The 16,980-nt window shown below is 39.4% G+C and overlaps 1 protein-coding gene across 5 annotated transcripts in view; it reads right to left on the bottom strand.

The window, feature by feature from the left end:
* The window catches only part of LOC146472144 (transformation/transcription domain-associated protein-like), a 155,352-nt gene that overhangs the window by 12,408 nt on the left and 125,964 nt on the right, over nt 1–16,980 (bottom strand). For 3 of the 5 annotated variants that reach the window (XM_085119858.1, XM_085119860.1, XM_085119861.1), the window contains exons 81-104: nt 16,588–16,706; nt 15,793–15,852; nt 15,576–15,718; nt 15,152–15,254; nt 14,994–15,056; nt 14,814–14,861; nt 14,353–14,607; nt 13,641–13,757; nt 11,297–11,416; nt 10,756–10,899; nt 9,380–9,541; nt 8,928–9,086; nt 8,279–8,370; nt 6,005–6,081; nt 5,604–5,662; nt 5,026–5,121; nt 4,460–4,555; nt 4,018–4,136; nt 3,181–3,298; nt 2,566–2,681; nt 2,227–2,338; nt 1,176–1,276; nt 522–632; nt 55–178 (exon numbers count right to left, since the gene is read on the bottom strand). In XM_085119858.1, the coding sequence (XP_084975984.1) occupies nt 55–178; nt 522–632; nt 1,176–1,276; nt 2,227–2,338; nt 2,566–2,681; nt 3,181–3,298; nt 4,018–4,136; nt 4,460–4,555; nt 5,026–5,121; nt 5,604–5,662; nt 6,005–6,081; nt 8,279–8,370; nt 8,928–9,086; nt 9,380–9,541; nt 10,756–10,899; nt 11,297–11,416; nt 13,641–13,757; nt 14,353–14,607; nt 14,814–14,861; nt 14,994–15,056; nt 15,152–15,254; nt 15,576–15,718; nt 15,793–15,852; nt 16,588–16,706 (2,714 nt within the window). The remainder of the gene's footprint in view (nt 1–54; nt 179–521; nt 633–1,175; nt 1,277–2,226; nt 2,339–2,565; nt 2,682–3,180; nt 3,299–4,017; nt 4,137–4,459; nt 4,556–5,025; nt 5,122–5,603; nt 5,663–6,004; nt 6,082–8,278; nt 8,371–8,927; nt 9,087–9,379; nt 9,542–10,755; nt 10,900–11,296; nt 11,417–13,640; nt 13,758–14,352; nt 14,608–14,813; nt 14,862–14,993; nt 15,057–15,151; nt 15,255–15,575; nt 15,719–15,792; nt 15,853–16,587; nt 16,707–16,980) is intronic. The other 2 variants (XM_085119859.1, XM_085119862.1) reach the window with 1 other exon arrangement.

Here is a 16,980-nt window from a genome sequence, read left to right as displayed (position 1 = left end):
GTTATTTTCAATGTAAAGTAAATAATAAGTTGTATCCAATAGTTCATATCAGACCTTTTCGTCATCATACGTCATAAGCCAAATGGTCCTTGCCAGGTACTTCCGGCACTTGGCCTCATTCTGATGTCTACAGGCGTGAAGATAGCACACAATGGCGGACACACCCAGCTGCATGTTCCTATGGCAGCAAAATCAACGAACGAAGAATTAGAGCGGTGTTTAAATGGGATTGACCGTTGTAGGTAAAGTTGATTATCGGAGAGTAATCTTAGTGTGGGAATTCAGTTTCCCCCAATCGCTCTCCAGTCATGTAAGTCCCTCCCCCCTCTAGCTAGACTGTAGTAATATTGTACATGACAAAGTTCAATATACTCAATTTTTGATGACATGGATAAATTCAACAAGTGTTCCACTCAAATTATTACTGTTCAACAGTATTTACAGTTACTGAAGGAACTGTTCGCTATTCAATACTGTCCGTAACGGATTTTATGATTCTCTCAGTTTTTCTAAGTTCGTACCTTTCCAACACAAACAGCCCATCAAGGTAGTCTCCCCACAAAGCCCAGGCCATGACTAACGAGTCATGCATTTGGACGGCTTGGGAGAAAGCTTTGTTCGCATCTTCAGACCTACAAAGCAACAGACACGAGTTACTCTAAAGAAACAAAAACGCAGTGCCTTCTGAACAGCAGTTCCAGTTCGCCTGTCTCACCCTGCTCGCTAAGATTATGGACATCAAACAGCGATTCGATAATGCTTGTTTAGCAGGTTAGAGCAATAGATGGGATTCCTAAGCTAGTTACAGTGTATATGGCAAGCAAAACAAAGCCAAACATGATAATTTTAAGTGAAAAGAGAAACCCTCCCTAAATCAACAATTATTTCATGTAAATCTCAATCTTTCTTTGTAATTAGTTGTTGTATCATACCATTGTTATTCAAATTTTCCGCTATATATTGTTCATCAATGTAATTCCATCCGTAAACTGACGATGGCACAGGAGTTGCCGAAACATGTCTTTCAAATTTAAAAGTCTTGTTCTCTTCATTAAGATTGTTACAAAATTGCTGCTTTTACGTCCTTTTACTTAACAAAGAATTGTAAAACATCTTTAAACTTTAAAATATAATCCTATCCCTTCCTCGTGCATTTTATTTCATATTAACTGTACCTTCCAATGTGAGCGAGGAACATTCCTTTGAGAGCAAAGAACTCGGCAGTCATTTCTTTGGAAAAATACTTCAGGTTGGTGGACTCAATGAGCTCAAGGCCCTGTGGATGAACAGAAACAAAAACAAATCAATGCTGTTCTGCTACGAAACGTGACTATGTAGTTTAAAAATTAACAGTCACACTCGAGCACCGGTTTAAAGGTCAGTAATAGGGAAAGGCCGAAAAAAGTGAAAACTTTGGCTATACCAGATGGTTACAGGTCTTAGCAATAAGTAGATGCTTGATTTTCATATTTAGATTAAGGATGATGATAACTGTTTTCTCGATACGTTGTGAATACATTTTAAACCATGTAATTATATGTTGAAAGGCCCTTTAGGGAAAGTTAAGGTTACCGAAAACTAAATGGTTGACCATAAACAATAGGCCATTTCCGAGTTACTTTGCAACTTTATACGAAAGCGAGGCTAAGTCCAAAGCTTTTCATGTAAAAATTAGCTTAAATTGCATATGAATGAAAACTAATTTTCATAATAAACACTTTGCACTTAGCCTCGTTTTTATAATGAGGTTCAAAGCAACTCGGAAATCGTCTATTACTGTTGACTTTTTAAAACTGTCGAGTGCAGAAGAACTGTATCGAACACACAATCATTAAAGGGGGACTGTCACGGCGATTTTGCTACATTTTCGTCAAAATGGCTCAAATATTTGACAAAGAACCTTTTTTCTAACATGAAATTGCTGTTAGAGCACCGAGAAGGAAACATCAAGGGATTTATCCGGGGAAGAACAAACTACAAGCACAGGAGGAACTTGAAAAAATTGACCAACGTTTTTAAGTTGCAATCCATTTCCATCCTAGCCATCCCCAGCCAAAGATAATTAACACTAGTTTCTGGGCATTATTAGGGTCATTGTTATCAAAACTGAACCATTATTTTGACGATTCCATCGATTCAAATATGTTTTCTGGCTATTCAAAGTAACACAAAAAATCGGTGACACTGCCCCTTTAAGCAGATTATGATAATGTGATAGTTTTATACCTCCTGCAGTTCCTGTTTTCCCATGCTGCCAGCCATCTGCAGATAACACTTCACTTGCTGTTTGATCTTCTGAAAACAGTCCACTATAGGAACGCTAGGAATGGTATGAATTCTGCCAACAAAATTCAGAGAATGAGCCATTTGTTGAATGTCTTTTGTCTCCGTTTTAACGAGAGAGGTGACGTACAAATCTTTTTACAAGGATTTATTTTTATTTACAGGCAAAGAAACTCATTTTGATCGCTATAAATGACAATTTCTCTTTACTTAGGCTTCCCTTTCGAAGAGAGGTTCTTTGGAATGGTATTCATGTATGCTGTCACAAACTATCCTACAAACCTGCTAAGCGAGTCCAAGCACACTCCCGTGAGGCCTTGCTTCCTGGCTATGTACCCGTAATGAATGATGGCCCAGGCAGAGGCGTGGACACCAAGCATGGAGTGGTTACTCTGCTGCTTGAATATAAAGGAAGAAGAAAAATTATTTCAGCGGGACAACAAAGACACGTCGACTGCGACACTGTCAGGTCACTTGCATTCACTTGCGTCCATTTTAAAAAAGTTCAAATTACGACTCTGGTCATTGCAAGCTTTATCCCTTTTGGTCTCCCAACGTAAATTGATCTCAGTATTTCTGAAATTGGCGCATCGTTCTATGAAATAGCCTTTTAAAAACCTCCTTTTAATTTGTGTCTATTTAAAAATCGTCTTGGTTATCCAACGCAGGTTGCACACGAGACAATATTTTAAAAACTTGCACAGATTTGCGTCTCCACCTGAGCTTGATTTTAAAGGATGGCAAGTTATGTAGTTTATAAGAATGACTAACGGAATATCTAGTGACACAAGAATATCAACATGGAATGGAACCGTTAGCAGAGATGGCTTTGGTGTACAGGGAGACCTACAAAAGTACGTTAATTGCGTACATTATAAGTCTGCAAGATTTACTGACCGGTTCATGCTGCGCCTGACTTTCATACGCTGCTACAATGGCCTGATAATGATGATGTCTCCACATGAACACGTCGCTCCAGTGAGATAAATTGTCGGATGGCATCGGAAGACGATTACTAAACGAGAAAATTAAAAACATTACATGAACATTTGATTAAGTCACAATATCGGAGCATCGCATCGAATTTGATGGCAAAAAAGGTCTTGGCTTAGATTATGAGTATTCTCTTAGTTATCTCAGGGATAACGGAACGAGGGACACGCGCGAGTGTACGCGAGAATCGCCTCGCACCGGCAAGGAAACGGCGATTTTCGCGCACGCTCGCGTTTTACGCTCTACTCGAAGTCTTTTATCGGCCCACCTAGCCACGAAAGTAAAAAGTAAAGTAACGATGGTAAAATGCTGCTGAATCTGCTGTTAACAAGACTGGGTACTCACAGAATTTGACGGTAACAGTGATGTTATAATTACCCTATTCAAAACTAAAATGAGGCCTTTTAGAGCGGTTTCCAATTCAGTGTCGTAAAACCAAAACCAAAGTAATTACTCTGGCCAATCGCAACAGATGTAAACAACACAACGAGCAAATCAGAATTCGAAGCAAATACATGTAACCGGCGCCAAGCGCGGGAAAACGCGTGCGGCCAAAACACGATTGGTTTTGGTTTGGATTCCCATTAGTTGAGAAAGTGGCGCGAGTTTTGTTAACCAATCACAGAGCGTAGTAATGCAAAACCAAAGCAAACGCGAAATTCCTTTCGACACTCAATCGAAAACCGCTCTAAAACTTCTATGTGACTGTGTCTGATTTAAAATGTGCTACACGCTCCTTACCGCCAGGTTTTGACGATAGCCTTCATGTCATGTAGGCTGGTTGATCGTCCGACATTCGGCGGCTGAAGTCCTGAGTGAATCTGAGCTGCTTCCTGTAATTCCATGATTTGTTGAGCCGCCTGAAGTTAGAAACGGAAGTAAAGAACGAAATGAGACAGCAGACAGGTTGTAACAATCAACAAGTGGTTCTCTATTTCACTGATGCTGTAACGGTCGAATAAAATGAAAATACAAAGAGCAAAATTGAACCAAAAGCTACTCATAAGTTAAATAACAAATTTCTCCGATATTCTGCAAGCAAGCAAAGCTACATTGGAGTGGAAACTGACGAATGAGTTTAGTGTATTCGCACGAAAATTTGAATTAAATGTATGCACTTGTGTTTCGCTTTCAAAACTGGGCCATGAGCAATTCGAAGAGTGGCCTATTACAGTAAAATCACCTGCAACAGGGGTATGTGCTGTTGTGATATCACAGGCGGCAGTCGTCTCCACTGGCGAATGGCTTGAGTCGTGGAGTGCTCCACAAGTTTGTCCACCTGTTGCACAAAATAACAGTTGATAATTGGTCAAAAGCATTCTGATCATAAGCAGAAAGGCCCAATGTGAAGGCCCGGGAAAACGAATTCGACATGGTTGTCTTACTATGTTTACTTTCATGAGCGATTTGCAAAATGAGTCGCTTAGCATCATTCGAAAATGTTGGACGATGTTGTACGAGGTGGTCAAAGGAATCAAATACAAGGATAAGGAGAGCTTAGAGTTTGTTGTATGTTGGCGAATCTAACAATGTTGGACGAGCCAACCAAACGAATCAAATTTGAGAACAAAAGAAATGTTGTTCAAATGTTGTAGAATGTTTGGTGAAATCTTTGATACAAATAAAACTTCGTAAGTCATGAGCCAACATTGTGGCGGAGAATATTAAAATTCTGGCGTAACATAACCACAAGTGTACATAAGACTACACTCAAAAGCTCTAGAGGAACCATTCACTCGTTAGACGTACCATGTTGAGATGCTGCTCGTCTGGGTGGCAAATCGCGATGTAACCGCGATATAAGTTTAACTTGTACGCAATGGATTCAGGAAAATTCACTTCAACCTGAAGATAAATTTAATAAAATAATAATGTACGGTTTCAGACCTACGACCCTTAAAATGTTTCCTCCTTTTTCAGGTTTCAATGGCAAACACCCACAGCCGACTATTTGAGGTCTGTGGGCAAGACTTAGGGCGCTTTCAATTTGTCAGAAAATTGCCGGCCAGACCTGGACCAGTCAGTTTGTAAATGGAATGTACCGATTTGAAGGATTTGTCCTAGTCCTTCGAATTTCTTCAAAATTCGGAGTGATTATTTTTAAAGATTTTGCAGTACTATCCCTTCAAAATGACGCATTCGATACAAACTGGCCGGTCTGGCCGCCGGACAGTTCTGGAAAATGGAAAGCACTCTTACTCTCCGTCCAAAACGACTAAAACAATGCATCCTATGGGGCCACTATAAGTACTCCCAACCCTGCACCAAAAAACCCCAAAACTAAACAAAACAACAACAGCGACAAAAATTAAGTACGTAGATCTTACCTGCGCGAGAGCTTCTTTCATCGATTGCCACTCAGGTACACGCCACGCGCTCTCGAGAACTAAACAGGGAAGGAAAAATGTCTGGTTTGTCAATATGTCTATGCAGTGAAACGAATTATACCTGGAACAGGATCGACAACATAACGCATTGTTAAAACAGAGAACGCGACTAAAATTACACTGGACAGAATGGGTTTCTGCGTTTCTTTTTGGCGCGTTTAATGGCCGTGCGAACGTGAACGAATTATTATTTTTTGTTTTTGTTTTTGTGCCCAGTGGTTGGACACAAAAGTCCACGGAAACACTTCCAACACAAGCTGGATCCAAAACTGAAATACACAAGAAAGCACCTGATAGTTTCAAAGAGAGTAAAATGAATACAGAGTTTTTAGTTTACTTACCGAGAAAAGGGTTAGCATGACCCTTGGTTTTTCCAAACTCCATCAGCAAATCCCACTGACCAAGTTCCTTTGAACAACTGGAGTAACAACAACAACAACAAAATAGATAAGTGAATAACCATCGCAGTTATATACGCAACTTAAGGTGACTCGACCCAGTTATTTTTTTGTGGTACCACCCTACTTTGAAGCTCTCTGGTATCCCCACCTTTACTTTTATCGTAAGTGTAACACATAGAATGGATAACATATAGATCAATCTACAATATAGCAAAAAAAATTTGGCGATCGGAGTAAATGTCACGTGGTTATAGTGCCACGCCCCTTTGAGGTCTGAGTCGAAATTCTGCTGTTGCCGGCTTTTTTTTGTGAAAATCTCTCGGCGACACAAAGTGCGCATTAGTGCCTTGCGCTGAAGAGAGTTTCAACAAAATCGCAAAGACTCAATTCGAGAAATTTAGCGCTTTCCAAATTTAGGTCATAATTTATGTAAAAATGGTAAGCAAACTTTAAACGATTATATCTAATAAACTATGAGATTTATTCCTTTATTTCGGGGATCTTTATAACAGGTGGCCCCTTGCAAGTCAGCAGAAAGCTTTAGGGTCTTGTAAATGCGCCCGATTTCGAGCAATGCAAACATATAGAAATTATAGTTTTAGCTATTTGTTGACGCTTGTCAACGTTTCAGAGTCCTCCTCACAAAAAAAGCATTTTCTTAAAAATTCGTAGTTTTCTTTCCTTCAAAAATTTTCAGCGCTACAATTGATTAACTAACTACCCGGATTCTGAATTTCATGGTCATTGAAAAACTGTGACATTATCTGCTATAAGCCCAAACTTGAGTAAACCAGTGAAGATTTTTAGCGTTTTGGCTGAGTTTGTGCTTTGGGAGTTTTCTATTGTTTCGAGTCTGTCATGATACAGCATTCTTGTTCAGCACGCGTGTAATGACCACGCTTGCCTGACTTCCGAATGCACTCATTGGACATTGAATGCGTGCTTAACAAGAATGCTGTATCATGACAGACTCGAAACAATAGAAAACTCCCAAAGCACAAACTCAGCCAAAACGCCAAAAATCTTCAATGTTTACTCAAGTTTGGGCTTATAGAAGATAATGTCACAGTTTTTCAATGACCATGAAATTCAGAATCCGGGTAGTTAGTCAATCAATTGTGGCCCTGAAAAAATTTGAAGGAAAAAAAACTACGAAATTTTAAGAAAATGCTTTTTTGTGAGAAGGGCTCTGAAACTCTGACAAGCGTCAACAAATAGCTAAAACTATAATTTCTATATGTTTGCATCGGTCGAAATCGCGCGCATTTACAAGGCCCTAAACCTTTTTCCTGATTTGCAAGGACTCACCTGTTATAAAGATCCCCAAAATAAAGGAATAAATCTCATAGTTTATTAGATATAATCGTTTAAAGTTTGCTTACCATTTTTACATAAATTATGACCTAAATTTGGAAAGCGCTAAATTTCTCGAATTGGGTCTTTGCGATTTTGTTGAAACTTTGTTCAGCGCAAGGCACTAATGCACACTACGTGTAGCCGAGAGATTTTCACGAAAAAAAGCCGGCAACAGCAGAATTTCGACTCAGACCTCAAAGGGGCGTGGCACTATAACCACGTGACATTTACTCCGATCGCCAAATTGTTTTTTGCTATCTTGTAGATTGATCTATATGTTATCCATTCTGTGTGTTAACCTTACGATAAAAGCAAAGGTGGGGATTCCAGAGAGCTTCAAAGTAGGGTGGTACCGCCAAAAAGATAAAAGCAAAGGTGGGGATTCCAGAGAGCTTCAAAGTAGGGTGGTACCGCCAAAAAATAACTCGGTCGAGTCACCTTAAGTAGTTGCGATAAGAAAGCCTAAAAATAAATAAATAAATAAATAAAATAAAATCAGCCTTGAACGGGATTCGAAACCATGACTGCGATGATCAGTCACTTATTCATTCTTTCTTCCGCGGTTCAAATGTATGAATTTTCATACCGATTCACTTTCAAATAAACAAAATGTTAATATTCTCATAAACAGTTATAAACGCAACTTAATCAGTTGCGATAAGAAAGCCTGAAAACAAAATTTTCATATTGATTCACTTTCAAAAAACCAAAATGTTAATATTCTTCATACGGTGCCTGTATTTATTTACGATACGTGTGGGAACAATGGAATACCAAAAGAAATCTTTGTGCTTGAAAACGTTTTGTATGAGAAAGCCTTTTACTTTCTCATGAAATATCAATATCTACATAAATTACCTGATCCAATGCTGTTCCCACAGATTGTACTCTGATGTTAACTGTGGATTAGCAGGGCCGCGGTTATGTTCATCACGAGCCTTACTCATCACCTGGAGAGAAACACGTCAAGCTTAAGAAAAAAAAAATGGTAATCGATTTTCACCATATCAGCATCAGTCTGAAAATCATAAAATGGTCTTCGATTTTCATCATAGCAGTTGGGCATTTACCAACTTACTAAAGCGTCCCTCGGTTTTGTTTTTACCTCCAAGGACCACTTCAAACTGGGATGTGTTCGATTGGTCGTATTCCGGAATAAGAATACATACAATGATTACCACAAATCCCTCATAAGAGGTTTTTGGAGTAAACAGAATGCAAAATGAGTCTGGAATATCGAGTGCGAACAAAAGTTTATATCTACGTCCTCTCAAATGTACCTAAAACGAGGAATCAAGAGGCTACTCGTTTAAGCGTTTATTCTTCAGTATTCCGGAATACGGTCAATCAAACGCGACCTACGTGGCAATGTTTGTGCAGATGAATGCGAATATTAATCTTTGAATTTTGTTCTCCCGCCCTGCTATCACGGACATCCAATCGTTGTCTTGAACTTGGAGCAAACGTTACAATGAGACTCTACTTGACAATAACAGTCGTTCCTTACCACCTCATAAGCAGACTGAGCTTGTTCATAGAATCCCTGAGTCTCGTAAGCAATAGCAGTAGCAGTCTCTGAATACCGGCAGCGCTGTGTCCACAAGCCTGCCCACATGTCTTCTTCATTCAACAGTGAATACATCTCTGCCAGTGCATCCAGCGTCTCCTGCAAAAATCAAATGGTAAATCAGAACAGAAGCCGTAATAAGTTCATAGTGTGGTGAAAATGTAAAAAGCAAGACGTGTCTGTTTTACATAATTTTTGCTAGGAAATATGAGCGGATGTCAGCTTATATAAGCGTTGATGGCTGCCGCTATCAAACTATTTCTTCGGTTTAGTTTGCATTCTTCACTTTCTCAAACACTGACAAACTAGTTACGAGGATAAAGTCACATAAACTTCGAAAAACGTTTTCACTGTTCCAGCCCTTCCCTGTCCACGTTTTTTTCTTTACGTACATGTTGGTTGATTTCAGACGGATCCTCCTCAAATGGCGAGAAGTCGATAACTTGTTGCTGCTGATGTGAAATCTGATTGTTGGAGTACTCCTCACACAAACTGGCATAGTCCTCCAGCATGAGTCCTGAACGATGCCATGAGTTATGAGTTTTACCAAGATACTGAAAAGAAAAGGAATATCGGTTTTGAATTCACGTGGAAATAAGATATCAACCCTCTCTGAAGCAATTTAAAAGAGTCATACGTAATAAGGACCTTACTGCCCTAGCTGGAAATGTCAGTAACTGTCAAGGCTACAACCTATGCCGAGAATGACTGTCGTTTACGTGAGTTTTACAATTGATGTATGAAATTTTTAATATTTTAATATGTAAATTTCAATATATTGTAGTTCTTTCTTTTTTAGATTAAGTTAAAATAGGCTATTTAGTTAGGTGTACACTATTAGTAGAGGGGACTTCTCCCCTCAGCTACATTCCTATTGTGACACAATAATAGAGTTATTATTATTATTATTATTATTATTATTATTATTATTATTATTATTATTATTATTATTATTATTATTATCATCATAAACAACATTAGAGAGAATTAGAGTTACGTTTACGGCAAACGGCAGAAATAACCACGTGACCATGCTTATCCTATATTTGGCGCTCGCTGTTTTCAGTTTCTCAGTAAAATTGAGACGTTTTGCGTTAGCATCAAAGGTCAGAATTATTTTGCGTTATTCTCATCTACGTACCATTTTTTCAAGAAAAGATAAACGTGAATCTCACGTTTGCCGTTTGCCATAAACGCGATTCTGAATCTCTAAATTAAAACAACAAAAACAGCAGCCATTGTGAAGACGTTTTGGAAGCTCGCTGGTTTAATCATGGCCCTCCATAGTCGCGTTGTTTCTTAAGACAATAAAAAAAAACTTTATTCCAGTGTCTCTCTCCACCCAGTAAAGCAAATGGATACCGGTCAAGTGTAGGGCCGATTAAGCTTTCCAGAGATGATCACACGTTTTCAAAATTACCCCATATTGCTTTGTGTACGCTCTAGTATGGCATATTGGCCGAAGAATTGAGCAGTGGACCTACACCCTTCAAAAGCTCTATTTCCAATGGACCCTGATAACCTGTAGGTGTATTGTTTTTTAGGGTTGGGAGCATTGTTTTGTCGTTCGTTCTTTTGTCCTCGACCAACCATTTAAGACGTTGCAAATGGTGCAGGGTGCCCCCGATTGAGTCTCGATTCAAGAACCAAGACGGCGCTTGCTCGATGGGTTTTATAAAATGTCCAATACAGATAAAAGTCATGAGGTACATATGTCTTACTAAACAACAAAAACTATGTCCAGTCCTTAGTAAACCTAAAGCCCTACCTTGAGGATACACGGCCGTATGGGAACAGAGGGAGTACACTTAGAAACACCTTCCAGTACACTGTGCACTGAACTAGGAAAAGTGTCAACTTGAACCAAGTGACTTCCACTGCACATAAATGGACTGATCTCACCTGCGAGAACCTGCAACAAACAAACAGCCAGTCATCAATTCTTTGTAGGATGATTTGTAGCAGCAGTAGTTTTCAGTATTAATCTTGGATTCCCAAGTTCCTCCAAGAGCTGCAAAAACCCCCATTTTTAGAGCTTCAACCCCATTTTGTGAAAAAACAGTGCTGCACAACCCATTTCTTGACCTCTTTTAGTTAGCGGAAAAAATCATTTGAATTTTCTCGAAAACTTATGATTTTGAATAAGTCCCTTCCACCATGTCTCTATGAAGCTCTTCTCGCCAATATGCCCACCTTCTTGGGCCTTTCTCTACAATAAAGCCTATCCCACTTCTTGGGACTTGAAATTGAATAAGTGCTTCAAAGAGATTTTAAAGAGAAGTTAAACAGCGAGGTAGTTCAAGACTTACTTGTTGCTGTTTGTCTGTGAGCAGATTCCACAGCTGAGGAAACAGGTCTACCCACACTGTGTGAGCAAGGTTGGAGTACCTGTGGCACAGTTGAGCCATGGGGCCTAGGAAAGAAGCGGTCTAGAAGAGAAAAGAAAAAAAAAGATACTGCTAAGTACCTCGAAAGAAGTCCATCAGACGGGGAAGGGAGAGAGTGTCTGGCCGCGAGCGACCTGGCGTGCGTTTCTCAAAACTCCCGAGAACTTCTCGGGCCCGAAAAGCTCCCCGTAAAGCTCCCGAAAACGCTTTCTGGTGTTTCTCAAAGTGCACGAAATTTTCGGGCCCGAGAAAAGTCACGTAATTTTACCCGATAATTTTCGGGTGCTAGAAAGCTCCCGAAATGCGTTTTCGGGAATGCTTTTTTTCAGTTAAATGGTTGTATTGCGTTACTATTATCAAGGAAAAAGTTATCCAAAACGAGAGTTTGAGTTAATTGACAGATACTGGGCTAGACTCAAGCTAAAAATGTTTAAAAACCAAGAAAAAAATTTCTGAAAATCTCACAGGTTTACATGCGTTAGTGCGCGCAAGAACTTCGTATAGATGAACTTAAAGATTTTGTTGTTTTTAGTAAATTTACGAAGGTAACTCTTACAAATCAGGTATTTTCAATTGAACTTTCAAAGAATGACGACCGACCAGGCAAAAGAAGTGAAATTCGTACTTAAAAAACTTGATTTTTGAGAGATTATGGACCAAATAAAGACATTTTGATGGTTTCCTCAGCGGTTCGCATATTGCGAGTTTGATAGTGTGATTAAATTTTATATTTTAAGTATATAACGGACAATTAATTCTGTCTCTTTTAACGTAAATCGAGTGAAAAGAAGCTCAACTTCAAAACCTACAAATGTAGTCAAATGTTTTCAAACTGAAATTGGCCTATTTACTCGCCGAGATTGCGAAAACTGCAACTGATTCATAGCGCTCGATTTCGTGCTTTAAGAATTATTAAAGGTCAACTTAAGCTTATTTTATTGTAAAATAGAAAGCTTTCACTAAGGATATAAGTCTTCATACAGTGGACAACGTTGGCCTAAGTTTTGTGTTGACTTAGAACATCTCGATCGCTTTAATCACGAACCGCAACCGAAGGCCTCATTCAAACAGTTATTACCACTCCCCGTTTGTGCATGCATCCATGGTGCATGGTAAGTAAGCGCTAGCTTAAGACACAGGCTACTGAAATTTAGCCTCAGTGACTTATATCTAGACTAAGGTATCTCTTAACTTATCATTTCATTTTCAGGTAATGTAGAAAAAGTATTCGCCGAACAGGTTGTACAGCAACTTTGTAAAAGAAAATCAAAAACAACAACTAAAAAAACATGAAAGATACCCACCTTGTCTGATTATGGAAAACTTTCATCGGACAACGCTAAGCTGCCGCAAATGTGATAAGCCATTTTCTTGCAGTACAACTTATTTCTTATATAACTATAAGCCTCCACCTCGAAATTTCGAGTTCATGGTAATGCGGTGTCCGAGGACGCTAAAACTTACTCAAAACCAAAACATCCCTTGACTAGCTTGTTTTTATTTTTGGGGGATTTGCGAGCAACGTTTTCAGTTCATTCAAACGAGTAGCCAATAGTATCATGGAAACTTTGACAAGTCTTGACGGTTTGACAGATATATGGAAACATTGACGAACTACAACAACGGTGAATTTTAAAGGTCAAGATTAAAATAGAAACCAAAACAGTCTTCACGTTGTGAACCAGTTAGCTCAGTAGTATCTGCGCTGAAATCTGTTTTTAGGAACAGCATTTACACGTAAATTTATTTTACAAATACAGTTAAAGTTTTCAGCTGGAAAAAATTAAAGTTGTAATAAAAAAAACCGTGTTCTAAAATAATCTCTCCCGCTCTAACACGAAAAGATTCCCGAAAATATCGGGAGGCAATTCGGGACACTTTCGGGTGTTTTGAGAAACACTTTTCGGGACCCGAGAAAAACACCCGAAAAGCGCCCCGAAATGTTTTCGGGCCCGAAAAGTTCTCGGGAGTTTTGAGAAACGCACGCCTGGACCGCCTGAGAATAAGGCTATTAAGTACTTTGTTTTAATTTCAAATACTTCCCCCATCCTTGTTACGGGTTTTGCTATTACGGAAAATAAGTCGCGGCCTTGGCGGTCTCTATAACGACTTTTGTTTTTTTCGGCTCACAGAGCTTTGTTACGCATAGCGAAGTTCCTGCCGAAGAAATGCCACTACAAGTCACGCCACGTCCTGTCACGCACGTCACGTCAAGTCACGCCACGTCGTGTTACGCACGTCATAGATGCATTAAGTCAGTACAAACCTTAACTTCACGGAGTTTCTCGATATATTTCCCATGTTTCTCAGCAAGTAACTGAACAATGTCAGTATTCTTCAGCCTTGTGGTGCCAGTGTTTTTGTCCATGGCCGTCAAAAGTTTCTATACAATGAAGAAAAGAACGAAGAGGTTAAGTCTGCTGAAAAAGGCTGTTGGTTAAAAACAGTACACCCAGCTCTTTTTAGATTTGTTAAGTTTCACTGTTGCAAAGTGGTGAAATCTCTCAATAGACACTAAACTTCTTGAGGTAACAAAGAAAAAAAATCGTAAATTGTAAGCTTGGTCATAAAATACGGTGAGAAAGATGTGTTGTTTAGCATATCATGAGTATTGGACAAAGAAAAAAATCTGAGTTTACTTTTGACCAGAGTTTTTTTAACTGACGAAAGCTCGATTTTAATCATGATTTCTCGACAGCTTTTAGCATCTTGTCATTATTACCATTTTCTCATTATTCTTAGTGATCAACGACATTAATCCCTGTGCCTGTAAGCAGTAATTTTCACTGCTTCAGATGATTTTCTTGGAGTTATTGTGTGTGCTTTTGTCCTCTCCTGTCTTTTTAATCAATTGTTTACAGAAGAATTAAAACAGAGGTTGCCTGGCTCGTCTATACCACATCTCCTTTTCATGCAACCACGACGAAAAGACTTACAAATTTTGTAAGAAACAGTTATCAGTTCTTCGGTTCACACACCTCAGAGTCCTGAATCTCAAACAGACAAAGCGATGACTGATCCTCTTTCTCGTCTCCCGCCGTGCCACTTTCCGTCTCCATCTTTTCCTCCTTAGTTTCCTCAGAATCAGCGGCCGCCTTCTGCTGAGCATGCGCCAGAATGTTCTTACACACTTGGCTATCAGAAGCCCGGATGAATGACGTTACTGACGGGAGCATGGTAAATGTACTCGACGGTGTCACAGGCCTCTCGCACGCAGACACGGCCAGGAGAAGCTGAAACAGTATTGGGACAGGGATAACAATTAAATAAACGAAACAATTTTGAAAACTGGCGGATGTCGAGGTTTACCCCCCTCCCCTCCCCTCCCACCCCGTCCCTGCCTTAGCTGAAGGACATTTCTTCTCACCAATAACGCTCAAGAGAAATATTTCATCGTATTTCAATGATTATAAAAGCCAACAGCAAACGCTGTCTATACCTCTATGCACTGTTTAATCCAGAAATGCGGGCCCATGGCTTCCCAGTTCTGAAGGAGAAAATACTCACATTAGTGTGGAGTAGAGGAGATTGTTGATTGAAATGAACACTGCAAACTTTTGAAATATACACGAGCACAAAAAGGAGTACAGCAAATGTGGTTTGTGGATTGCCACCTTACCTGTGAGCAGAAAATGTAGAGCAAGCGGTCATACAGCTTCTTCTTCATGGTTTTGTCGAATACCTTCAAAAGGAACAAACGACCCTTAGTTCAAAAGGTTCTTTACAACAATCTTCGGACAGGAAAGCAGGCTGAAGTTACCAGAAGGAAGCCCTTACCTCCATAAACCTTGATCGGATCTGAGGTTGGATACATCGCAGTCCAGATAGGAATGCGGGCTCAAGTTTGGAAGCCAACTCAGTGCTGACTAGGGTCTCATCTCTGGAAACAACCAATCATATATCAAATAAGAGAAAAACGTTATAAAATTTTAAAATAAGAGAGAAATGTTTTCGGGCAATAAACGATGATTAAAAACTGAGAAACAATACATGTATACACTAAATCACCGACTGGCTTTGCTTTCTCAGTCAATTCTAATACTTTTTCACGCAAGAGCTTTAGTCTAGGTGCCTTCGGAGGAAAGGGTCAAAATAAATCGAGCATTTGACTTTTTTCAACGATTTGCTGTACAGAATAGTGACAGAATTATTTTGAATGGGCAAAGACTGCACAAGTCCAGAAGGCGTTTCAAATCCAAACCTGTAAACATAATTGACCAGTTCCAAAAACTGCGCTTGTAGTTCAAAATCTTCGGGAAATCTCTTCTCATAGTTGAGCATCATACGGACCAACAGCAATGATTTCTCTCTCAGTGAGGGCAGCCGCTGAATGGTTAGCTGTGTCTACGGAGAAGAAACAAGTGTAAGTCATTTATCATGGATGATGTTGAATTACACCAAGAAATTTGTTAGCTCACCACTTTGGTTTTAATCCAGTCTTCCACGATCTTTGTTATGGCTCGAAGAAGCTTTGAGTCCTATAAGATAACAGAACAACTCGTAACATCAATTGGTGGGAAGCCTTTGGACAATACCCGACCTACGGTGCATTTCATTGTGCTTTTTGTTGTTTTAGCTTATATTCACTGGAGTTTTTGCATGTGGCCTTGAATTCCTTCAGGAAACGTTGCTCCAATGTTTTATCCGCTGCTTAGCACTTCGTTTTGTGATAAAAAGCTGTGATTTTGGGCAACAGTTTCGTTTTTACCACAAAACCAAGGGCAAAAACAGCGGAAAAAAACATTGGAGGAACGCTTCCTGAAAGAATTCAAGGCCACAGACAAAAACTCCGGTGAATCTGAGCTAAAACAACAAAGAACAATCTGAAAAGTACTGTAGGTTATGCTATGAGCCCTTCAATTGTAATCAGTAATGGGTCAAAACAGATTGTTATCAAATTACGTTTTGCTCAATTTTATCGCAACAAACTGAAAAAAAAAAAAAAATAATAAAAAAAAAGAAGCCACACATCAAAGCAAGAATTCCCACCTTCTAGAGCATAGTAACCAACACATCAAAAATTTAGCACTCAGTAGCTTTCATTGACTATCATCACCGAATTCAAAGATTAGAAGTACACTGTACACATTTGAATGGTCACACGTAAGGATTTCATCCAAACTCAAACTTTAAATCTCAGTATACTGGGCGGGAGAAGTTTAGATAACTTGAATAATTTAGGATATCAATATTGAGCCAGACTGTTCACTCACGGGTGATTTTTCAATCAATGTTGTGAGGATGATGAAGAACAGTTTCCTGATCTCAGCGGTCATTACTCCCAATCGACCTCTAATCAACTCCAAACACAAAATCAACATGTCACTTGCGCCTGAGGGAAAGAAAACAAGGAAAAACGTTTATTTAGAGACACTTTTAACTGAATATCATAAAACGAAGGATAAATAAAATACCAAAATAAACGCCAATAACGATAGGAAGTCAATAGATGAAAGCGGGCAACTGGCACCAAACGCTTGGTGCCAAGCGCGGGAAAAAATTCAACTGGTGTCAAGCGCGGGAAAAATGCAACTGGTGCCCAAGCGCGGGAAAATTTGCAACTGGTGTCAAACGCGGGAAAATCAAGCACTTGGCCACTTGCCACT

Source organism: Pavona decussata, unplaced genomic scaffold, assembly GCF_977016875.1.
Source record: "Pavona decussata unplaced genomic scaffold, jaPavDecu1.1 SCAFFOLD_101, whole genome shotgun sequence".
Lineage (NCBI taxonomy): Eukaryota > Metazoa > Cnidaria > Anthozoa > Scleractinia > Agariciidae > Pavona > Pavona decussata.
This window is presented reverse-complemented; position numbering and strand designations above follow the sequence as displayed.